This window comes from Pteronotus mesoamericanus, unplaced genomic scaffold (genome assembly GCF_021234165.1).
Source record: "Pteronotus mesoamericanus isolate MK-2021 breed Mesoamerican mustached bat unplaced genomic scaffold, CSHL_Meso_final contig_100, whole genome shotgun sequence".
In the NCBI taxonomy this organism is placed as follows: domain Eukaryota; kingdom Metazoa; phylum Chordata; class Mammalia; order Chiroptera; family Mormoopidae; genus Pteronotus; species Pteronotus mesoamericanus.
The window spans coordinates 16,664,312-16,688,957 of record NW_026554999.1 but is presented as its reverse complement, the minus strand read 5'-3'; the positions used below and the strand labels follow the sequence as shown (position 1 = coordinate 16,688,957).

The 24,646-nt window shown below is 47.3% G+C and overlaps 1 protein-coding gene across 6 annotated transcripts; it reads left to right on the top strand.

Moving 5' to 3' along the window:
* The first annotated feature begins 206 nt into the window (after positions 1-206).
* On the top strand, positions 207-24,402 carry CELF6 (CUGBP Elav-like family member 6). Of its 6 annotated transcripts, none has more exons than XM_054583684.1 (13): positions 324-468; positions 4,182-4,264; positions 12,686-12,734; positions 21,764-21,892; positions 21,993-22,072; positions 22,238-22,381; positions 22,487-22,619; positions 22,689-22,691; positions 22,731-22,877; positions 23,063-23,125; positions 23,380-23,460; positions 23,545-23,627; positions 24,274-24,402. In XM_054583684.1, exons 1-13 carry the CDS (start codon positions 324-326, stop codon positions 24,400-24,402), a joined length of 1,269 nt encoding a protein of 422 aa, XP_054439659.1. The 6 variants fall into 6 exon arrangements, with proteins under 6 accessions (XP_054439391.1, XP_054439477.1, XP_054439659.1 ...); XM_054583774.1 differs by having other exon boundaries at positions 23,063-23,126; positions 23,375-23,460; XM_054583416.1 differs by lacking the exon at positions 22,689-22,691 and having other exon boundaries at positions 207-468; positions 23,545-23,688; positions 24,275-24,402.
* Positions 24,403-24,646: the final 244 nt, after the last annotated feature.

Below are 24,646 nucleotides of genomic sequence, written 5' to 3'. Positions count from 1 at the left end.
CTGCCCCGCCCACGGCCCCGCCCCTTTCTAGTCCGCCCCACCCTCTATACTCCCCTCCACCAGGGACCCCGCCCTCTGTGCAGTCCCCCCGCCCTCCCCGCCGGGCCCCGCCCCCTTCCTCTTGGCCCTCGCCACCGGTCCAGGGAGGAGACGGCAGGACCGGCGGGACCGGTGGGACCAGGGGGGAGGGCGGACGGGGCTGGGGTATGGCCGCGGCTCCCGGAGGGTCTGCGCCGCCCGTCGGTCCCTGCCCGCGCCCGGGTTTCAGTACCGCGGACAGCGGCGTCAGCATGAGCGGGCTAAACCCAGGTCCTGCTGTGCCCATGAAGGACCACGACGCCATCAAGCTCTTCGTGGGGCAGATCCCGCGGGGCTTGGACGAGCAGGACCTGAAGCCGCTGTTCGAGGAGTTCGGCCGCATCTACGAGCTGACGGTGCTGAAGGACCGGCTCACCGGCCTCCACAAAGGTGCGCGGGGTCAACCCAGCCCAGCCCAGCCCAGCCCTACCCAACCCTGCCCAACTCTGCCCAGCCTTGCCCAGCCCCAGTCGGATTAGAGTTCGGCTCAGCCCAAACTCCAGCCTCAACTGCAACCCCAATCCTAGCCCTACCAGTCCAACACCGGTCCAATACCAGCCTCACTTCAACTCAGTGTCCAAGAACACAGAGCCCCCAACCCAGAATTTTCTGACATGCTCCCTCTGATCATCACTCTGGTCCCCTGACATGTTCTGCACTCTAACCTCCACTTCCCACCCTTCATCTCTTCCATCCCAATAGTCCCCACCTTTCAGTTGGACCTCCCTCCGTTTCTCCCATCAGACACCCCAAGTCCTGAAATTCGGAAACTTATTCCACCTTCTAGGTCTCTAATACCCTTGGTGTCCCAAATGCTGGACCTAATAATTCCTGAACACCCCCATCGGGTGCCACCCCAATCAGGCCTAACCACCCACACACATATCTTGGACTTGCGCCCCTCATTCTGGCCTCCAAACCCAGCCAATTTCCAGGGCCTTCTTTCAACTCTTAGACTGACAACCTGAAATGTCACAGATCCAAACTCTCCCTCCTTCAGAACCCAGGCCTAATTAACTCACAAAATCCAATTCCTCTCCCAGGAAGCTCTCAGCTCCTAATTCTACCCTCAGGTTTAAGAGTAAATCTCTCCTGTCCCCTGCCAGGATCCCAACATTGTTTGCCTCTTTTGATCTGAGTTCAAAACCCTGACCTCAGCTCAGAACTCCCTCCACCTTTTGGTTTCCTCTCAGCTGATCCCACATTCCTTTCAGCTTCTAATTTCCCCAATCTTGTGCCTCACCTTTGCTCTTCCCCAGTCCTCCTATGGCTTCTCACTTTCCCTCCCTCACAGACAAGCCTTTGACCAGAGCCTATGGACCAAAGCCTTAGGGTGTGTCAGGCTGACGAGGCAGAAAGGGGTCTTTTCCTTGCCCTTACTGGAGAGACAGAGACACCATAGTCCTGTCCAGCCACACCCCTTTCTTCCTGTAGAGAGAGGGAGGAGGCTTGTTTACTCAGAAGTCTGTCCAGGCTAGCTGGAGTAACGGCACCATAGTTACATGTCATATATGGGTGGAGGGAGGAAATGACTTGAGGAGAAACACCCCACCTCTCCTTACCTTCACCATACAGCAGCTTCTGGATTTGGCTGGGAGGAGGGCAAGCTCACCAACCCTCCTCCATGATCTTCCCAGGGAAGAAGTGGTGGGCCCTGGGTAATAGCTAAAGGTCCTTTCCTAGGGGCTGAGAGCTGTAATCAGGCTGTCACGTCTTTTCAACTGGGAGGTCTTGGGGGGTTTCTAGGCACACTGATAAAAGGACTTTAGGAAAATAAATGCCCATGGAAGATCTAGGACCAGCTAGGTAGCAGTGCATCTTCTACCCTTTGGGCTGGGATTTTAGTAAATGGAGCATAAAAGGACAAGATTATACCATCCAGATTCCTTCTAATGTAGTCGAGCCACCTGGCTGTTCATCCATCCACAGATATTTATTTCCTTATTGTTTAGACATTTATTTCAGTATGTAAATACAAGGCAATCTTTTGGGGTCATCTTTACAATAAAGGAAGTGTATAGAGTACCTTTAATCCCCACTCTTCTCACTCTTTTCACCATCAGTCTCTGAACTGTTTCCTCATGGCCTCCTTCCTCCCGCCTTTCCTCTACCCCTCCCTCCCTCCATTTAGCTCTAATTCTTCCTATTTTTTTATTCATCTGTCTTTACATGCTTCTCTGTCTTTCCATCCCTCCATTCTTCCACCCCCATCCCAAGTAGTCCACACAGGCTCCTTTAGGCATCAACTGAGTCCCTGAGCCCTTCAGAGAGGTCCCCAGCCCCTGCCCACTTCTGGTGTCAGCTGATATGGCATGATGGCAGAAGGTGGGAGCAGAGATGTAAGCAGAATCAGGTGTTTGGTGATTTAGCTCCAAACCAACCCACCACTCTCCAAGGCAGGGTTGCCTTACAAGATGATCAGGGAGGGTCTCCAAGCCAACATCTTCCTCACCCTCTCCCCAACAACAGTGATGCCCAAAAGCCACAGTTACTCAGTTTTCCTTTTGGCGAATAGGTATAGAGGGAGGCAGCCACGGTGCTTTGAAAACAACCTCAGCCTAGGAGTTAAGAGATCCCAACCCTATCCTGCCCCTGGCACACTCTGGGCTTCGGTTTTCCTATTGATGGAAAACCAATAAGTGTTTGTCCCAAGAGTTTTCTAAGGTCCTTATCACTCAAAAAATGGCAGCTATGCTCCCACCTTAAGGGGGAAGCCACGTAAAAGAAATAGGACAAAAATGTTCCCATTTGCCTTTCTAGTCTACTGAGGTCTAAGTGGAAAACTACACCAAGCTCTTTCTCATATTTACTTTCTTTTCCTTCAGTCTTCCTACTTTCTACACTCAAAACCTCTTTTTAGAAACAGATCTTATATCACAACCCTACTTAAACCCTTTTAGTGGCTCTCTACTGCTCTTAGGAAAAAGTTCAAAATCCAGACTGAGGTGTACAAAGCTATCGAGGACCTGATCCTTCATACCTAACTGGCCACTCTGTGCCCATTACCAATCTCCAACCATACTAGCCTTCCATCCATTTCCCCAACACACTGAATTCTTGCCTGAGTCTTCACATGTGCTATTTCCTCTGCCTGAAATAAGGAGCACCCTCCTTGTCACCTGATTAAACTCTATTTATTATTATTGAGAACTCAATATGTTCTTTGAGACATTGCTCAACTCCTGGGACCTAGTTCCATGTCCCTCATGATCCTTTACATAATCCCCATGAGGACAGAGAATGTGTTTATCTTGTCACTTTAACCCCAAACCCATCATAATGCCCCACCAAAATAAGTAAGTAATATCAATAAATATTTCCTGAATGAGGGAGTTCTCAATGCCTGTTGGCAAGAAACAGATCCCTGTCTCAGTGCTTCATAGCAGGCTACAGATTCTGTGGATGAACAGAGGTATAGGACTGACCCTTTGGTTGAACCCAGACCACTCAGCCCTATATATTCTGGCTCTTTTAAAGAAGTCAGATTAGGCCTTATCTGGAAGCCTTGAGAGAGTTGACAGATGAAGCTCCTTGGAGAGGATTGGAGGTCACTGGAAGTCCCCACCAGTGGAAAACCTTTAAGATAGCCTCATCTTCCAAGCCTCATATAAACCCATTCCTTAGCTTCAAACTTAGAGGAAGGCAGTGTTAAGAAATTTTGGGGTTCTGGGCTTGGATCCCAACCTTCCTCCTCCTCTTATGCTTCCTCCCATTGAAACTGAGTTGGGAAGAAATCAAGGCTGATTCTGGGAGACTCTGTAAATATAAATACAAAAAGAAAGGGAAAGGCTGGGGTTAATGCTGAAGACAAAGCAGCTTGGGGAGGTTTAATCCCAACAGGATTTATGGCTGGAGTGGTGAGGCGAGATGTGGGATTGTATGAGTATGTGATTGGTGTGAGTACATGTGCTCCCTAGGCAGGAAACCAAGAGCAAATGAAAAGGAGTCAGAGCCTAAAACATAGGCACCTCTCCCTTCAGAGAAGGTAGCAGTGTCCTTGTTTAAAGGAGAGTGGCCTTGAGTTGGTCGACTTAATGGGATCTTTCCAGGAAAGGTATTCGGGGGTTTCAGGAAACCCCCTGAGCCAGCCTCTTCCTCCCCAGGCTGTGCCTTCCTCACCTACTGCGCCCGGGACTCTGCTCTCAAGGCCCAGAGTGCACTGCACGAGCAGAAGACCCTGCCAGGGGTAAGTCCACCAGTGTTGGGGGATGGGAATCACCTCAGGCTGGGGACATACCCTACATGCATGGTAAAGCAGCATGTAGGAGCTGGATTGGAACCAGAAAATAGCAGCAGAAACATCTTTGTAGAAGGGGGTTTACTTGTGCCCTGAACAGCTACAGGTTATTATATCCAGTCATATGGCTCAAAGAAATGGGCTCTAGACCCTTGAGCCAAGTGTCTGTCCCCATCTTTCAGGAGAGACGTCACTGTTGTTGGCAATATAATTTTTCCACCTTGGCTAAAATCGTGGCTTCAGGTGTCACTTTTCACTGGTGTGGGCATGTATGCAGATATAAGTTAGGGGTTCTGCTGGTCTTTGTATTGCATTTTTTCCATTACTAGGGTCCTTGATGGCACGTCCCTCTGGTCGTCTTCCTGTAATGTTTTTTGGGATGCCTTGACTCACCAAGACTGCCTTCCCCCTACACCTCAACACTTGGCTAAAGTTAAGAGAGAGCTGATTCTACAAGCAGCTAGGCCATTACATATTAATGGCACCTAAAGTGGCCTTGACTAATGGCTAATCACTGAACAAAAGGCAAAGTAGGATCTATTGACATGTGGCAAGAAGGAAAGGGTGACTGTTAGGAACCTATCATAGGTTCACCAAGAACCAGTCATACTACCTATCCTCATTTTCTCTTATCCAAGAAGAGATGTGTCTAAAACAAAAGCACTACTGAAATGCCCTGGACAGGCCAAAATTAGGAGTATATCCAGTTGTAAGCCTCAGATTTGAGAGGGTCATTAGCCTACCATAAAGAAACCATGATGGGACATACATGGGATGATATATACATACACATGGGATGATAGTTTGAAGAAATTAGAGATATTTAGCTGGAGAAGGTAAGGTTTAGTGGGGGGTTTTAATGGGTAGGCATCCTGACATAATAATTGAGTACTAGTTTTTGAGTCTCACAGATCTGGATTTGAATCCCAGCTCTGCCATTTACCAGTTCTGTATCTCTGGCTACATTGATTAGCTTCTTGAACTTCAATTTTCTCATCTGTAAGGAGTGGGTTATACTAACACTTAGCTCACTATGCTTTCATGAGGATTAACTGAGGCTTAGCAAGTGCCTGTTATAGAGAAAGATCTCAATAAATAATACTGTTCTGAGCGGGGGTAACCACCTTCAGGTTCTAAAGAAGGACTGGGTTTTTTGTGGGTGGCCCCAGAGGGCAGGATCAGGACCAGTGAGTAAAAAGGACAGACACACTAATTTGAGCTCAGTATAAGGGAGTCATCCCTTTGAATCACAGATGGCCAGCAATGGGATAAGCTTTGCCTAGAGCTGATCAAGCTGTTAATGGGGTGTCAGATCCTAGAACCAATCTTAGTCATTGAAGCAGTTTGAACCTCTTAAAGATTCAGTGTCAAGTGATGCCAACTTATCACCGTCCCAATCCTCTGTGGGCAGGCGCTGGAGTCAGGCAGATCTGGGTGTGGATCGGGCCCCACCACTCATTAACTTGGTGACTCGGGGCAAGTCTTTACCTCTCCAAGCCTAAGCTTCCTCATCTGTAAAACTGAACTTATAGAGCTGTTATAATAATTAAATGTGCTTCACACAGTGCTTGGTAAACAATAAGCACTCTGTAGTTACCTGGTGGTGGTAGTAGTAATAATAATAATAACAGCATCCATAATAGTAGGAGGAGTAGAAGTCATTATTCATCCAGTCATGGGAGTAAATGACTTATGCTGATCAAATTAGAATTGTCACTGAGAGAAACTGTAACATTTCTTGTAGGAAACAGCATGGTAAAGGTGCAGAGACAAAAGAAACAGGATAGGTGTACAATGAAGTGAGAAGTGTGAGGAGGGCCCCTGGGAGCACAGGCCAAGCTGGAGAGAAGGTCCACCGAGGGCAGTGGGTGAAGAGCAACCTTTGGTTGCCAGGCTGAGGAGTTTTGGACTTTTTCCTGAAAGCAAACAAAAGGCACTGAAAAAAACTAAGATGAACTTTGGGAGAACAAAACCCCTCCTCAACCAGCCACAGGGCTCCACGAGATAAGGGACACCTAAGAGACTCTATGAGGCTGAGGGCACCTGGTATAAGGGTTTTTAAGCCCTAGACCACTGGGATAATTTCTGGGGGATAAAAGAGAAATAATAAGAGGGAACATTTACTGACTCCAAAGCTTTACACGTTCAAAATGCTCTATGAAGCAGGTTTTGTTATTGACATTCCAATTTACAGATGAAGAAACTGAGTCATAGAAAACAAGTGACTTGCCCAAGTTCATGTAGCTACTAATGGGAAGATCTGGGCATCGAAGCCAAATAGTCTGGCTCTATAACTCATTCACTGTTACCTGAGCCAACCTGGTGGCAGGCAGGGCTCTAAAGTTCAGGAAGGCCTGGTGACTGGATACACCTGCCCCCTCCCACCCTTTCATTTGCACTCTTCCAGCATAGCCGGGCTGCTCTGGTACTGCCAGGATTGGCTTTATTCACCCTTTCCAGTTTAACAAAGTGAAAATTAATATTTAATTCTCCTAAATGAAAATCAATGGCTCTGCTGGCCAGCCCCAACAATGTCTGTGCCATCAATCTTTCCTCTGGGCCTGCCAGGGGCAACAGCAGCTTTAGTCACCTGGCCTCACGCCCACCAGCATGGAGGGAGGTGGGCACCCAGCTCTCTGCAAGTACTGAGTCTTGGACACAGCTACCATGTGCTGGGGAAGGGGAATAATATCAATCTGGGCTCCTGGGGACAGGCAGGACTATCAATGTGAGTCTGGGAACTGTTGGGTCAATTCCAAAGAGAAAGCCTAAACCCCTAGGGGAAATTTCATGGTAACTGCTGGACTGGGACCTCTCATTTGTTCCCTTCCACCTGTCCCCTGATAATTTTTGTCACCTCTGAAACCTTGGCTCCTTACTCATGGCTTCCTTCAGATTTCAGTGACCTGTCCTATCTTCTGCAACTTCTTCCTCATGAGGCTGGAGCTACATCTTTCAGCCCCACTTTAGTCTCCAGAATCTACTCTGCAGTAGGTAAAGCCCAACCTCAGACCCATCTTCACAAAGTGCCCTCTTATTTATCTCTCTCCATGCCTATAACCTCCTTTCCCTTGGGCATCCATCCCTTCAAACACTGTGAAGGAGACAGACACAACTGAGTACATTTGCTTTTGCAGGTTGTGACTTACACAAAACAGTTTGAGTGGAAAGGGCAAATAGAGGCTTAAATCCAGCCATACTCTACTGGCCTAGTCATGAACATTAGCACATGAGCAATCTATCAACCCAGAGGATGTGGCACACTTTTTCTAACTCACACAAGAGCATTCACATGCTAACAGCCACTCAGTGAGTAAGTCAGAGCCTTTGCCCTCAAGGAGCTTCCAGCCCAGAAATAACTCAGCGGGGTTTACATCTGAGCATGTAAAAGAAGCATCGGGAGGAAAGAAGAAAGAGAAACTTCCCAAAGGAGATGCTATCAGATCTCGATCATGATCATATGTCATCATGTTTGAGGGTCTAGAAACCTAAAAGACAAAGGGCACTTCTGGACTTCTGGGGACAGTGTGAGAACTGGCAGGGAAGGTGCCTGGCAAAGATGGAGAAGGCTCTGTGTGAATGCAGAGGATTATGTATGCTGGGCAACAGGGAAGGCAGGACTCACAAGTTTTGACTGCCAGTCTTGGGATTGGGATCTTGGGATTTAGTGGGAGGCTTGCAATGGGAACCACTGGCAGATTTGATCACTCAGGCAATAGTGTGAAGGTTGGGTTGTAGAGGAAGCAACATAAGAGGCAGGGTGACCCGTAGAACGCTGTTCCTTGAGTGCAGATGAATGATGACACTGACCTGGAGCTGGAAATAGGGCAGGAATGGGGAAAAGAACATGGCCCCGAGGATATCTATATAGATGCTAGAACCAATGGGACTTGAGCAGCAGTTTAAATTAGAGGAGGGAGGTGAGGTAGAACAAAGTGCTGAAAATGAAGTTTGCTTTTTCTCTGCTTCACACGTCTCTGCACCCACAACATCTCTCTTAGACTTATCTGTGGTCCCTTCTTCGGAAAGGTTCTGATAAACACTCTTCCCATGGTGGAGGAAAGGACTGAGGGCATGAGTGCTGAGTGGAGGGAGGAGGTGGCATCAGGATGGAAGAGTCTGAAGGGGGCAATGCTGAGCCTAAAAGCAAGAATTTTAGCCAGGTCAAGGAGAGAGAAGGAGGGTCTTGCCTTCCCTCTGCTGAGGGAGGCAGAAGGACCACGGCCTTGTGTGTATCTGTGCTTCCTCCAACCTTCTCCATTTCACTGCCTGGAGTAGGTTGTTTTCCTCTCTGACATTGTCTCTCTTGATTTCCCCTCCAGGGCTGGGCTCTGAAGGAGACATGAGCCTGGACTCCACCTAGGAAACTTATAAGGGAATAGCTGCTCAACTAAGGGCAAGAGCTCACCTGAGATCCCATGAAAAGTTCTTGGCAAAGGAGACAATGCCTTCTTTTCTCCAAAGGAGAATGATGATTACCTCACCCCACTCCCACGTCTATCCCCTGGTTGTGGCAAGAACCACGCAGAGTAGGGTTGTCCAGGCAGTTCATATAAGCAACCCTTTTTCTCCTCCAGCCACACAGAGTATACCCAAATGCTGGATGTCCTCCCTATCCAATTCCCAGTGAAAACTGAAGGCACAGGGCCCAAGTCTGGCCTCATCCTCTTGGGCTCCTCCCCTGTGGACTTCCACTGCACCTTCAAACTCCCAAACTGCCAACTCCTCCAACACCTAAGCCATAAATTTGAGAATCAGCCAACATTCCCTCCTCTCCCTCAGTCCCCACACCCACTAGAACTTCAGTTCAGTTAATTCTTCCAAAACATCTCTTGAATCGGTCCATTTCCTCCTGCCTTGTTCCAGGTTACCCTTACCCCTTACCTGTGTCACTGATTTTCCTGCCTCTAATCATTTCCTTTCCAATCTTTTCTCTGCATGGTGACAGCCCATGGGATCTTTCATAAGATTATTCTCCAACTTAAAATCCTTCCCTGTATCCTTATTGCCTTTGAAATACAACAAAGTCAAAATCTTTGTCATAGTTTTCACAACCTGCCCCTGCCTTTGTTTCACATCCTTCCATTAAAAAAAAAAAAAAAAAAAAAAAAAGCGCCCATATTTTATCTGGTGCACCTACCAAGATCTGATTCTCCTTTTAACTAATGTGGATACAGAGACTCAGGAGCCTTAGATAAGTTGCCAGTGATAAATTCAGGATTTATATCCACATCTGTCTGGCTCAAAAGTAATTTGTTCTACGCTGGCTACCTCCATGCCAGGAGCCTGCCACAACGCTTGCTCCTCATTCAGACAAGGCACCGGGGTGCTCAACTTCTTCCATTATCTCCACAAGGTTCAATGACTCCAGTCCTGCAAGCGACCCACCACAGCAAGTCTGCCTCCTCCATGAAGCTTTCCCTGAGTCAGCCTATCCTCCTGGAGTCAGCTTCTCCCCGAGCCCTTTACCTTACTCCTCCTAAGGTTCTGGTCTCTCTGTGCCCCATTACTTGTGTTCATGACTTAAGAACAGAGTCAAGCAGTACAATACAAAAATCATGGACTTCGGTGTCAGACAAAACTAGGAGCTAATTCCAGCTCAAACACTTAGCCAGCATGTGACCTTAGACAAGTGATTATCCTCATCAGACTCAGCTTTCTCATTTATAATATGGGGACAATGGCATTACCTGGCAGAGTGTTGGAAAGACTTTCAAGACAATGTATGTAAAGTGCCCCAGGTGGGGACCTGGCACATAGTAGGCTCTCAGCAAATGGTGACATTATCTTCCCCTCTGTGAGACTTTGAAGACAGGGTTCCCATCATCATTAATGTCTCCCCTGAAGGGTCCAGCTGCCGGTGGGATCTTCACAGAGTACAGGAAATGCTGGCAGCATGCCCAAGTGTTGGAAGGGCTAGGTGCCAAGGCTCTGACTCCTGGATTCTGCCAGGTCCGTGTGGGACATGTACATACTACCTACTGCCCACTCTCCAACAGAGTGGTGGAGTGGGGGAAGGAGGAAAGGGCGTCTCCCCAGAAACCCAGCCAGGGAGGCAGCTGTGGTGGAAATCATTGCTGTCACATGTGCTCATCACACTAGGCTCCAGAGAGAAATTCTCAGGATCTATTGAAGAACTTATAAAATAACTATGGTCTTACTCACCCTCATTGTCCCCAACCCCGAACTACTCCTCTTTCCTTTCTCCTACCACTCTCCTCCCTGCCTTTCCTTCCTGACCCTTTACCCCCTTATTTTCATCCCATCTCCACCAGGATTTCTCTTTCCTTGCCACTTTCTAGGTCTGTCTCCTACTCTTTCTCATCATTTCTGTCTTCCTATGTCTCTTCATCTCGCCCTTTGTCTCTGCTCTCCATGGCTGTATCTCTTGGTCTCTCTTCCACAATCACAGGTGGCCATGCCCAGGGACAGGTCCTGTCCTTCCGGTCCCTGGTCCAGGCCAGTCCAGACCTGTCCAGCTTGCCTTGATCTGCTTGGATTAATCTCTCATCCCTTCTAGACTACAGCCTCAGTCCTGCTGGTGTCTAAGCCCCCACCCACAGCACGGTATACTGGGTATACTGTGGGTGCTCCACTACCAGCGGGTGGGTGTGTCAGAGCATATAAGAACCTGAGCCTTGGGTGAGAAGGAAATAGCATAGGTTCAGGCTTGGCTTGTCTTCCTTTCCTTTTTTTTTTTTTTTTAATAAGCCCTCCCCACTCCTCACCCCCCCCCCCCCCCGCCCCGAATCTGATCCAAAGGAAATTGCTCAACTGTGACTGCCAGGGCGTTGCCATGGTTACTGGGTAGCACTTGTGCCTATGGTAACAGGAAGCTGCCTGTTGTCCCGGCAACGACCACATTGGTAGAGGATGGAGTGGCCCCTGATTGGTGCAGAAACAGTGCGTTTCCTGAGGGGAGAGGGTCAGATCATCACCTTCTCAGGCCAGATGGGCATCAAGTAACCCTTTCCCATGACCAGGAAGGCCGCTGTTCTTTCCTCCTGGCATTTAGCTCTCTGCCCCCAACAATAATTCCTCACATACTACGCACCCAGCTCTTGGCAGTTTACAAAGACCTTTTGTATCCCCATTATCTCATGCGATTCCCCACAACACCCATGAGAGGAAGGTGAGATGGGGATTCAATCATGAATTCTCTCAGGGTGGTTGAGGGATGGAGATGCGTGGGGTGTACAGGGTGGGGCAAAAGTAGGTTTACAGTTGTAATACAGATAAATAATACAATAATTAATAAATTAGAGTACAAGAATAAACTCTGTGCTTTACATACTCACTACTGTAAACCTATTTTTGCTCCACCCTATATATTTACATCACCTAGGAGCTTTTACAAATTATACAGCTCCCCCAGTTTGAGAGTTTCATATGGTTCCCAGATGGCCCTTATCCAACACTGATCAGGGAAACCCTGAATTAGAAGGTAAATTGGTTGGTGGGGGAAGGGATAGAGGAAGGAATAAAGCTGTTTTTCAGGTTTATAGCTTAGATGACTAGAAGAATCGGGTCTGGGCAAAAAGATGAACTCTGGTTTGGGTGTGTCAAGTGGAAGTTGCTAGTGGGACTTTCTAGTGGGGATGTCCAGCAAGCAGCTGTGCACATGGGTCTTAAGCTCAAAAGGGAAGATAGGCCGGATATGCAGAGCCCTGAGTCATCCCTGTGGGGACAGTAGCTAAGGCTACTGGGTGTGGATGAGATTAACCAGGAAGAATGAAAGGAGCAGAATGAACAGGGCTGAGGATGATGGCCTGGAGAACTCCAACATCCTCAGGAGACGGGGACCCAGGGAGTGGACTGAGGGGTAGAAACTATGGTGACACAGAGCTTGGGCAAGGTTTTCCCCATTTAACAAGTTGAATCAGGGAGGGTGGCTTAATGGAAGTCATACAACCATTAAATGGCAGAGTTGGGGATACATAGCACTAAGTCTGATTCCCAGTTTGTTTAATCTAGATGACACATAGAATTATATCCTATTAGAGCACAAACTACAAATCTGCCATATAAGTTCTACTCTCCCACCCAAAGCCCCTAAGGAAGTCCAGGAGCCAGAGGGACAGGCCTCACATGGTCCCTGCCCAGAGCTCAAGGCAAGAGAATCTCTTCAGCCTCCACAGTCTGTCTTGTGGTTGCCACTTAGCTTTCTATCACCCAACCTTTTAGGTTTCAGCGCCTTCTAAATTCCTGGGATTAAGGAAGGAATCTGGATGAAAATCTCAGTGTGAGAGGGGTGCAGTGCAGTTTAAAGGGGCCAGGGCTTAGATCCTGAGGGGGCCAAGAATGGAGAAACCAGGGGCCTGAGGGCCAGGCAGTCATGCTGACTGGGTATATTGGTCCAATGTCTTTCAGATGAATCGTCCAATCCAAGTGAAGCCGGCTGCCAGTGAGGGCCGAGGAGGTAACTTCCCTGCCTGACAACCCTCAGGGTATCACCCATTTAGGGGATGGTGGGTTCACTCCTGGAGTCAGTTTTATGCGTAGTCTATTACTAGAATCTCCTTGGGTCAGGGGGACAAGTGGGGTCCACAATTACTCAGTACCAGAAACACCTAAACCATACCAGCTCAGACTAAGAAGGGATGAGGTCCCAGGGTCCCTAAACCCAAAAGAGGCAGGAAAAGCCTAAGCAGGTGCTGGAGACAGAGGAAGGGAGCTCTTGTTACCTTGCCTGTGGAGAGAGTTCATTCCTGTTTTTTCAGATTCTTCTTTGTTTGAAGAACAAGGCTGGAGTTATTCTCCTTTTCCAGATTCTTGTGATTGCAGAGAACCCGGTCCACTCTAGGTTGGAGCCACTCATACCTTCACTGCAATTGCCTGGCTACTCATGGTCGAAGATGGTATAACAGACTTTGTAGCCATATTTAGGAATTCGACTTGATGCTAAAGATCATGGAATGACTTTGAAAGTTTTTAGCTGCACTGTGTCCTGGTGCAGAAAGACCAATGCTTCTTAAGGACAGAAGGGGTTGAGCCTGCTTTTTGATGACCAGCCGTGTTCTGGCCAGCTTCCATGCTAGGAAAGCAATGCTAGCATCTGGTGTCAGTTCTTGCTGTCGTTCTTGCCCTTGGGCCTTACTGCCTGCTGATGTCTGCTGATTCTCTCCCTTCGATAAGACTGTGCCTGCCTTACCCAAGATCAGCCATGGCTTTGTTAGGTGAAAGAGGCTGCCCAAGGTCAGGGAGAGAGTGGAACCCAATTGAAAAACATTTATTGACCCCTACTAATTCTGCACACCTTCTCAGACTTCATGTTCAGTACAAGGGGCTCTGGTAGCTCCATAGTTCCATTGTAGTTAGTTCTTCCAAGAAATCCTTCTTTCATCCTTTAAGATTCTCTGACCTCTGGTCTTCAATTCTCAGTTTCCCATCAAGATGTTATCATCCCTTCTTTGCCTTGAAGAGATATTTCCAAACTTCCTCCCTCCTCTCCACACATATATCCTCTTTTCCCATCTCATTCTTTCCAGAAAGGTCTTTGAGAAGCTCCAGGCTGCATACCAAACCTCTGGTTCACTTGTCCCAAGAATTTCTGCTTGAAACTCTGTTAGGCATCAAGGCCATTTTTGGCCATCATCCATGCCCTGCCCACAAACACTAGAGAGTCCCACAGCCGAGCGGCCACCTGAGAGTACATTAGCAAGCTGAGAAGCCAATAGGTTGGGGTGTGGTTTATTCAGGCATCCAACCAACATCTTCTAAGTAACGTATACTACATTAGGAAAACAGATGTGAGCAAGGCCGACCTGGTGCTTGGCCTCATGGAGCTCTGGAATGAGGAGAGCATACAGACAAGAAGAGGTTGCAATTCAATGTGATCAGTGCTTTTCAAGTCCCCCAGACACAAACAAAGGATGCCTAGCTTAGTCTGGGAGGTCAAGGTGGACTCCCAGAGGCAGAAATATTTAAACTGAAATCTCAAGGATGAACAAGAAGTAGTCAATAGAAAAAGGAGGGAGGGGAAATAAGTATTTCAGGCAAAGAGAATAGCATGTACAGAGCTCATAAAAACATGATGCAACTTAGAATCTGGTTCAGGAACTAAGTCCACAGTGCTGGGGGCTCTCCTGTTCTTTGGAGTTGAACACAACTTATCCAGAGTGCGGGCAGATTCACAAAGGAAACCTCCGTGACAGTAACGCTTCTGCTTGTCTGGCACATATGTCCTGGTCCCCAGCCCCAACCAGTGGCATCAGCCTGAGTTTTATAATTTATCTATTCCTTTTTGACCCAGTTTTTCAGGTGTCACATCATTGACAAATTCTGTGTATGTGGCATCACATCTCAATACCTGTTCATATTCAAAGCAGTTCAAGAGAGCAGGAAAGGCAAATCTGGCTGAAAGAGTTTTGCCTGGCAGTAGAATTCATAATTTCAGTAGTTATGTATTACACAGGTATTTTTTGACAAGTGATGGGTCTTAAGGAGCATATACTGCAAATGCATCCATTGATAATGCTTTTTGCCTGTTCAGATGATGAGATCTTTCAATTCCTTTCTGCTCCCACTTCAAGTCTCCAAATGTTCCCTGCTACATATTTGAGAGAAGGGAGGCATATGTACTAAGTATTGGGTCTTTACAATTTATAAGTATTTTACTACAAACTGACCTGTGTTACAAAATCTTGTTAATAATCAAAATGTGTTCCTTTTCTCCAATGTTACCATATATCTCTTCTAAAGTGAGCTCACTTCTCTGCTGAATTTTAACACAAACTAATGCTTTAGAAACCCAACAATGATATTGGATTTTGCTTTTGAAATGTAACATTTGACACCAGTGTGGGACATCTTTTCCCATTCAAGTCTTATCTCTGTGATCCCAAACATTCTGTAAACCTTCAGAGTTAATGGTCACAGCTGTCCTGATATACAGGAGCCTGTATGCCTACATACTCCTTAATATTCCTGAAATTAAACCCCTTACTTTACAGTTGACTAATAATGATTTCTATATCTGATAAGAATGCTGGTATTAAAACAGACATAATATGAAGGGGTATCAAGGCAAATATAAACTTTCATTTTCTTCTGGAAGGGATTATTAGGTTTTTCTTTCCATAAAACAGGGTAACCAGCCGAAATGCTACAGGAGTCAAGTAAATGGGCAAAACTGTGATGACTTAATAAAAATTTATATTTTAATTGTACTAAATGTTGACAATGAACTCTTTTTTTTTTTTTTTTAGTGGATCAGCACTATGAGAGTCTAACAAAACCTAACAGGTTTGCTTCTTTGACTCAAAGTCTTCCTTTTTTTTTTTCCATCTGCCATGACAGGAATATTCTATCGTACACACATATAAGCTTTTAAACAAAAATAGTTACTTTAACATTCTGTCTCTTGAATTTTGATGCCAATACAACAGAGTAGTGTGTCTCTTATTTTTAATGAATAGACATGATGTTCGTGGTTGAAATAACCTATATTTTAAACACATTGTACACTGTATTACTTTTAGAAGTTATCGGTAACACATGCATTCAATGCTTACAATGCAATAATAGTAGCAACACAACAGGATTTGCCTGAGAGAAGGTGCTGGGGTCCTCTTCTTTCATAGTTATCCTCTGCAGCCTTGGTGGCACTTGGAGTCCCAGATGGTCACCCAGGTCCTCATGAAGCTATATTATAACAGCCTTTTAATGTATCCCAGCCAGTTCCCATAAATTCTGCAGCTAAATTCAAGCTATTCATATACTCCATACTCCATGCTTATATTTTACATCCTGGGGCATTGAGCAGTAAACTCTTTAAAACAGTGCATCTAATTTTCCTAAATAAAATTATCTCCTAATATACTAAAGGCACTCATTCCTAGAGTAAACATACATAATGCCAAAAACTTTTCCCTCAGCATTTGGATTTATTTGAATATAAATATTAAAATGTTGGCCTGCATAAAAATTCAAGGTTCATGTATTTCAAAAACATTAACCTCAAATTATAGGAGGTCAGAGCTAGAGATCTCCAAATCTGTCGAACAATAATAACTAAATAGGACTACTTTATTTGCTCTTCAACATGGAGACTGGTTGATTTTTCCTAACTTACGGTATTTCTAGTATGGAAGCACTAAAAAATAAGTTAAGTTACAAGTACCAATCTTATAAGAAAATCATTTTTTAATCCTAAAGCAAAATCTTCAAAATCATCAAACTCCTGTATATCCTTTCCTCTCTTTCAAGTTTCATAGTAAAAAATCAATAAAGTCATAAATCACAATGGTGATTGTTCTGCTTGTTCCATTTCCCAACTTTGCTGTATTTTTTACTTAGCAAATATTTCTGCATCCAAGATTCCTAAGGTACAGAAATAGGTTAAATAATCAATGACGTTCTCTTTAAAGGGAACATGGAAGCCATGCTGGGTTTACTTTTCTTATTCACCTCCAGTCTCTCCTGGATTAGGACTACGACAGTTCCTTCTTGGTCTAAGTCCCTATTTTCAGCCACCCTTAAAGCCCTGCTTTACTTTGTTTTTGTTTAATTGTGGTAAAATAGAGACAACAAACCTTACTATCTTTACCATTTTTAAGCGTACAGTTCAGTAGCATTAACTATATTAACATCATGTGCAATCAATCTCCAAAATTGTTTCATCTTACAAAACTCAAACTTTGTACCTATTAAAAAACAATTCTCCATTCATCCTCCCTCAATCCCCGGATACCCATCATTCTACTTTCTGTTTTTATGAGTTTGATTACTCCGGATACCTTATATAAATGGAATCATGCAGTTTTTATCTTTGTGACTAGCTTATTTCACTTACCATAATGTCCTCAAGGTTTACATATGTTGTAGCATATGTCAGAATTTCCTTCCTTTAAAAGGCTGAATACTATTCTATTGCATTTATATACCACATTTAGTTTATGCATTCATTGGTTTATAGACATTTGGGTTGCTTCCTACTTTGGATAATGCTACTGTGAGCATAAATGCACAAATGTCTCTTTGAGGCCCCATTTTCAATTTTTTTGGACATATACTCAGAACTGGTCCTGCTAAATCACACGATAATTCTATTTTTATTTTTTTGAGGAACCATCACACTGGTTTCTGTATTGCTATATCATTTTACATTCCCACCAACAGTGCACAAGTGTGCCAATTTCTCTACATCCTTGCCAACAACACTAGTTATTTTTGTTTGTTTGTTTGTTTGTTTACAGCAGTCATCCCAATGGGTATGAGATGCTAGCTCACCGTGGTTTTGATTTGCATTTCCTTAATGCTTAGTGTTGTTATTACCTTTTCATACGTTTCTTGGCCATTTGTATATCTTCTTTGCAAAAATGTCTATTGAAGTCCTTTGCTCATTTTTAAATCAGATTATTTGGTTTATTGTTGTCACTGAGTTGTAGGAGCTTTCTATATATTCTGGATATACACTCCTTATCAAATATATGATTTGAAAATATTTCCTTCTATTTTGCAGTTGCCTTTTCACTCTGTTTTTGTCTATTCATACACAAAAACTTTTAATTTTGATGTCCAATTGATCTATTTTTATTTTGTTGCCTATGCTTTTGGTGTCATACCCAAAAAATCATTGCCAAATGCAAGGTGATGAAGCTTTTCCCCTACATTTACTTCTAAGGGTTTTATAGTTTTAGCAGTTATGTTTAGGTCTTTGATACACCAACATGGAGATGAGTGGGTGTGAGGGACCTAGAAGCCAGAAACTTGAGCACCTCAGGAATCTCTCTGGGCCAACGTGAGGCAGGGCCTTTCTTCTTGAATAACATCTGAAGAAAATGGAGTGGACTGACTCTGAGCTCTCAACTCCATCATTTGCTGTATTATAATCCTTAACCTGTATGACCAGCTGCACATGACAGCTTCATGGAGATGGGCCTCTTGGGCCCAAACAACTTGGTTTTGGTTCAAAAAAGCATTTGGTAAAAGAGCAAGGAGTACACATCAGTTGCCAACATGAAAACGAAGTTATACCATTCGATTGTGTGTCTTTCTAATTATGTCTCAATGCCACATTGATGCTATCTTTCAATTCCTCCCACTTCAGGAAGGTTGAGCCTCCCTGTCTGATATTTCCATCTTTCAAGGGACCCACCCACCAACCATGGGATACTTTTATTCAAACATTCCTACCTACCTCTTACAGACTCCTCTTTTTTACCACACTGGTACAGTCTGGCCTGGAGAAAACTGAATTATCTGAACTAAATCACATCATCATCTCTCTCTGGGGGCATTAACCAGCCCTCCACATCTTGAGGGCTGTGGATTTGGAAGCTCTTTTCAGGGGTCTGACCTGTATTTCCCTTTCACCAGGTCTGTCTCTTAAGGAATGTATCCCACATTTCAGGACCACCTAAAACTTACAGCACTGGGATCCAGATCACCCTCCTGTCAAACATCATTAAGGTCCCTATAAAATGGCAAATAGGATACCAAGATTCAAGATGATACCTGGGAAACAGGAAGCACAAAGCTTAGCCTCCACCCTGGCCTCATTTCAATATTATGTTCTGTGCAGCCCAGTAGCCCAGAACTATAGTGTCCATGTGTTGTAATGAAAGTGGAAAATTTGACCCTGACTGGTGTGGTTCAGTGGGTTAGGTGTTGTCTCACAAACCAAAAAGTCACTGGTTTGATTCCTGATTGAGGCACATGCCTGGGTTGCAGGCTGGGGGAGAAGCAACTGATCAATGTTTCTCTCCCTCTCTTTCTCCCTCCCTTCCCATCTCTCTAAAGCTGAATGAATAAAATCTCTAAAAAAAAATTGAAAATCTGTAATTTGGGAGACTCACTGGAAAAGAAGGATCATAGAATTTCATGATCTATGACATGGCCTTGAACTAACAACCAACCACAGAAAAGATCAACAAGAAGAAGAGTAGATGAAGGATCATACTGCTGTTTACACAACTCTTTTCCTATCCCGGGGGCTCTACCTTAGCCTTGCAATCTCTTTTCCTACCTATGGCTACCTGAATGCTGATCCATGTGGCATGACATCTTACCTAGGTACCATCATCATCTTGTGGACCCTTCCCAATGACACAAATGCAGTATAAATTAGGGTATCAGGAAGCTCCTTTAATCTTGGGACTCTGGAGGCCCTAGGATCTTCTCCAGTTCCTCTGGGCCTTCTGCAGCCACATGGACATTCTTAAGTGTCCTAGCTCAGAACAGTGGCACGGTCTTCTGGGGTTTCATTTCCTGACCAAATGAGATCTGTTCTTCAATGTCAAGGCAAAGCCAGAAACATCATACTGGTCAAGAGATTCATGAAGGGCCTTTCCTATTTTCTCAGGTTCCTGAATAGAATGATTGGAGGTCCCTCTTCATACACCTTCTGGAACTCTATTCTCTATCTTTTAGGTCAGTGGTTTTCAAAGAACTTTCCTTGGAAAGCCATCTAGGGGGTACTAGGGGGAGATGAAACAAGAACAACTCCAGCATGTGCACACACACACATATCTTTCTGATGTCAGACAGAGTAATTTTGCTTTTCTCTTATATTTTGAACTTCATCCTAATACTTTTGTTAGAAAAATGGATTCCATAGCTTTTTTAAAAAAAAGTAGGGAAGCCAGTGATATGTTCTAATTGCACTGATCCATGGCTAACACTCTCTGAAGCACACCCCCAAGATTGTACTCTCACCACAGAAGGTCAGCACCTCCTCTAGAATTCTTGTCACAAGTACATTATCCACCTCTTCTCCTTCAGGATCACGGCCGTAATCCACTGGACAGATTCTGCTGAAACACACTATGCCTATGCCACATAAAGTGCAGCCCCTACCTTTCACACAGACACAGCATTGACAGACAAACAGACATCTCAGGGTACCCAGGAAAGCATAGGCTGGACCCCACACCATAGCCTAGTTGGAGATTCACTCCACTGCTAACTTTGAGCAGTGTGTTCTTCCTTTTGACCCTCACCAACCTTCCTCCTTTGCACACAGGATCCAAGGATGCCCATCAGCCCAGCCAAGCTTGTCAAGGAGTAAAGGAGTTTGGGATGGGTTTTCTTGGGCTCCAGGACCTTGAAGGTGAAGCCTGAAGCCAGATTCCCACCCACATCTCCTCTCCCAACTTGTATCACCTAGAGAAAGCCCCATCCTGAATTCAAAGACTTACCTTAGTGCAGAAAGGAGCAGGGCTTTGACAGAAGGCCCTGTGGACTAAACCCTTATACTCCAGGTTCCTGATTAGCGCTCCGGAGGCCTGGCTTGCTGGATATGCAGCTGAGCCCTGGTCTCCAGCCCCAGCTCTCCAGCATTCTCCAAGGGACGCAGGCCCAGCTTGCAGTTCCTTTCCTGGTACCTCTGCCACTCCCGGAGGAAGGGTGGACACAGGGAGGAATCAGATTTGTTCTCAGCCATCCAGGTCTATTTGTTCTCCCTAGAGAGGGATCAGAGCAGAAGAAGAGGGGAAGTCAGAAAGCAGGCAGCAGGCTCAGTGAGGGTCCTGACAGCTCAATGAGGAAAGGAAGTGGTGGAGATGGGAGGTAAGAAAAGGGACCAGGGGTTCAGCAAGTATAGTGGGGAAGGTGCTAATGCTGGAGACTCAGGAACCCAAGCTTTACCCCCTCTTTAGGTCTTTGGGGACACCCAAGTTGAGTTTTGTGCTGGGGTTGGGGAGTCCTTATTTCAGTATCTGGGGATGAGACTGTATGATGAGACAAGTGCTTCTGGTGCTGCCTTTTGATCCAGAACCCTTCTTGATTTTGAATAGCAAGGGACATTGATTCTATCCACGACCATCAGGCTAACCCACACAGGTGTACTTCTCTTCCCCACACCCAAAGGCCTCCTCTGAGGCCCGCCTCACTTAACAGGGCTGAACTGGTCCAAAATAGCCAGCCTTTCCCGAACATAAAGGACAGAAAGCTCAAACATACAAAAGATGCATACAGGGCTCTACCTAAGCAAAGGTATCAACAGAATCAATTTTCACAGGAGCGGCAGTGAGTCTTCCTGGGTTTTTCAGGACCCGGGGTTTCCTGATGGAAATCTGGGTTGAATTCCTTTCCTCCACATCTGTCTGTAGGTTATCCTGACCCACAAAGAGACGCCTCCTGCCTTGGCCGGTGTGGCTCAGTGGACTGAGCGCTGGCCTGAGAACCAAGGGGTCGCTGGTTGGATTCCCAGAGTAGGGCACATGCCTGGGTGCAGACCAGGTCCCCAGCAGGGGGCGCAAGAGATGCAACCACATATAATGTTCCCTCTCCCTTTCTTTCTCCCTCCCTTCCCCTTATCTATAAATCAATCAATCAATCTTAAAAGAACAAACAAAAACACAACCCTTGTAGCCCAGGGCCTTCTCACCTTCTCATTCCCCACATCTCTTCCGAGCTAGGCTGTGGTGGGAGCTACCTCTCCTCTGGGAGACAAATCCAGGGAGTGACTTGGGGGCCCCTAAGTCACTCCCTGGATTTGTCCCCCAGAGGACCGAAAGCTGTTTGTGGGGATGCTGGGGAAGCAGCAGGGCGAGGAAGACGTCAGACGCCTGTTCCAACCCTTCGGCCATATTGAGGAGTGTACCGTCTTGCGAAGCCCAGATGGCACCAGTAAAGGTGACTTGAGCTGATCTCGGGATTTCCTGGTGATCCTGCCTCACTCTGGGCCACGTGACCTTTTTGCCTCTTTGACCTAATCCCTCTGTCTTCACTCTAGGCTGTGCCTTTGTAAAATTTGGGAGTCAGGGGGAAGCTCAGGCGGCCATCCAGAGTCTGCACGGCAGCCGGACCATGGCGGTGAGGGAGGGCGCGGTCCGAGGGTGAGGCCGGTGGGGTGGGGACGGGCTTCTCCTCTCCACATGCGATCAGTGCCCCAGGAAAGGGCCTGATGCGCAAGGCACTCGGCCCAGGGCCAGGGCTGGGGTCTGGACCGGCCACCGCGGCCTCCCCTGCCCTACCCAGGGCGCCTCATCCAGCCTCGTGGTCAAGCTGGCGGACACGGACCGGGAGCGCGCGCTGCGTCGGATGCAGCAGATGGCGGGTCAGCTGAGCGCCTTCCACCCCGCGCCGCTGCCGCTCGGGGCCTGTGGCGCTTACACCACGGCGGTAGGTGCTGGGCCTCTGACGACCCGTGGGTGGGCGCGGCTGGAGGTCGGAAGCAGGGGCAGCTTCCCCGCACTGGGCCATCCACATCCTTCTTCCCTCCCAAAGATCCTGCAGCACCAGGCGGCCCTGCTGGCGGCGGCACAGGGCCCGGGTCTAGGCCAGGTGGCCGCAGTGGCCGCACAGATGCAGCACGTGGCGGCCTTCAGCCTGGTGGCCGCGCCGCTGCTGCCCGCAGCAGGTACCGAGAACAGGGGGCGGGCCGCTGCGGGGGGGGGGGGGGGGGGGGGGAATGGGCGGCGGAAGGGAGGCTGTGGCGTGACCCTGCGACCTCCTCCTCTGCCACCTGCAGCCACCTCCCCTCCGGGCGGCGGCCCCGGAACACTCCCGGGTCTCCCGGCGCCTATCGGAGTCAATGGATTCGGCCCCCTGACCCCGCAGACCAACGGGCAGCCGGTCTCCGACACTCTCTACAATAATGGGCTCTCCCCTTACCCAGGTGGGACACCCCCCAACCTCGCTCCACCAAAATCCGCCCGAAATGGAGTCGGGGGCCGGGAGGAGGGCGGGAACGGGGCGAGGTGGCCTCCTTGGGAAGGGATTTCTCGCTTTCCCTGCTGCTTTTCGCTGGACCCTGCCCCGCCAGCCTGCCTTCACTGTGACCTTGTGCCCCTCTCTCCCCAGCCCAGAACCCCGGCGTGGCTGACCCTCTGCAGCAGGCCTACGCTGGGATGCACCACTACGCAGGTTTCACTGGGCTCTACGCAGCCTGGGTGGAGGGGGGGAAGTTTGAAGGGTCCCAGAAAGGAGTAGGGAAATGGGGGGTACCTCTCTTCTGAGACATCTACCTCTCATCCCCCGACCCCTGAACCATCTGTCTAAGGGTGAGGGTTACCCCTACAGTGGACTGGGCTGAATTGGTCAAAGGTGGCCAGGCAGATGGCACCCTGCTTGGGAGGTGGCTCCTGGAGTTCACTGCCCACTCCCACCTCTGTCTCCAGCAGCCTATCCATCGGCCTACACCCCAATGAACACAGCTTTTTCCCAGCAGCCTTCAGCCCTGCCCCAGCAACAAAAAGAAGGTGAGGGACGGGGCTAGGGATCAGGGCCTGGTGGGGCTGGACTCAGAGTCCCTCCCCTGAACCAGCCTACTGCTGTTCCTGCAGGCCCGGAAGGCTGTAACCTCTTCATCTATCACCTGCCTCAGGAGTTTGGTGATGCAGAACTCATACAGACATTTCTGCCCTTTGGAGCTGTTGTCTCTGCCAAAGTTTTTGTGGATCGAGCCACCAACCAGAGCAAGTGTTTCGGTAAGCTGTGTCCCATCCCTGGGCTTCTCCTGCTCGCAACCATGAGATTCCTTACAGAGCCTAAGAGTGTTCCCGCATAAGTCCATGATTCCCAAAGGCTGAGTGTGTAACCCAAAACAGGGTCAGGGACCAGTGATGGGGCTAAGCCCAGACCAGGAACAAGTCTAGTTCAGGTTTATCTGAGAATGTCATGTGTCTGAAAGATGCTTGATCAGGCCAGGCTTTAGAGCCTAGCCAAGACAGGAGGTGTATGGGTCTGGGACCCAGAAATCCCTTCCAACTGCAACTGCAGTTCAGAGGACCAGAATGGGAGCTGTGGAGGGAGAGAGTCAGCCCATGCTAGAAAAAGACAGGGAAACACCCCAACCAACATACACACTCAGAATTACTTCCTGTCCTTCCAAGAATCACATTTTTACGAAATTTGGGCCATTTGCCCATATGAGTATGTGTACATGTATGTGCAAACAATGGGGTATATGTTTGATGGAACTGGCCTGAGGGCAGAGAGAAGACGGGGCTGGTCAGAGACAAAGGAGCCCTGCCAGGCAGAGCTCCCCGCTAACCCCTGTGCCCAAACCCCCAGGATTTGTTAGCTTTGACAATCCAACCAGTGCCCAGACAGCTATTCAGGCCATGAATGGCTTTCAAATTGGCATGAAGAGGCTCAAGGTCCAGCTAAAGAGGCCCAAGGATGCCAACAGGCCTTACTGATCTGCTCTCACTGACCAGCCACAGAAAGGTGAGTCCTGGCGGACCCCTGGCAGATGGGGCCTGAGTGGTGGAGACCCTCTCAGCTTTGATGTTCTCTTTGGGATGTTGGGGCACCCACCTCTGAAAAATTCTGGGAGAGAAGAGCCAGCAGGTAGGAGGAATCCATAGTTGGAGACTTCGTGTTTTCCCTTCAATCCAAGGACTGAGATAAATTAGACAACGTTCCTGTTCCTATAGTCTGAGA

Coding starts and splice junctions, on each gene's coding strand:
- CELF6 (XM_054583416.1), top strand. CDS start 207: ATGGCCGCGGCTCCCGGAGGGTCTGCGCCGCCCGTCGGTCCCTGCCCG. Junction 22,620..22,730: donor GCCGCTGCTGCCCGCAGCAG/GTACCGAGAACA, acceptor TGCCACCTGCAG/CCACCTCCCCTCCGGGCGGC. Junction 23,461..23,544: donor GCCCCAGCAACAAAAAGAAG/GTGAGGGACGGG, acceptor CTGTTCCTGCAG/GCCCGGAAGGCTGTAACCTC.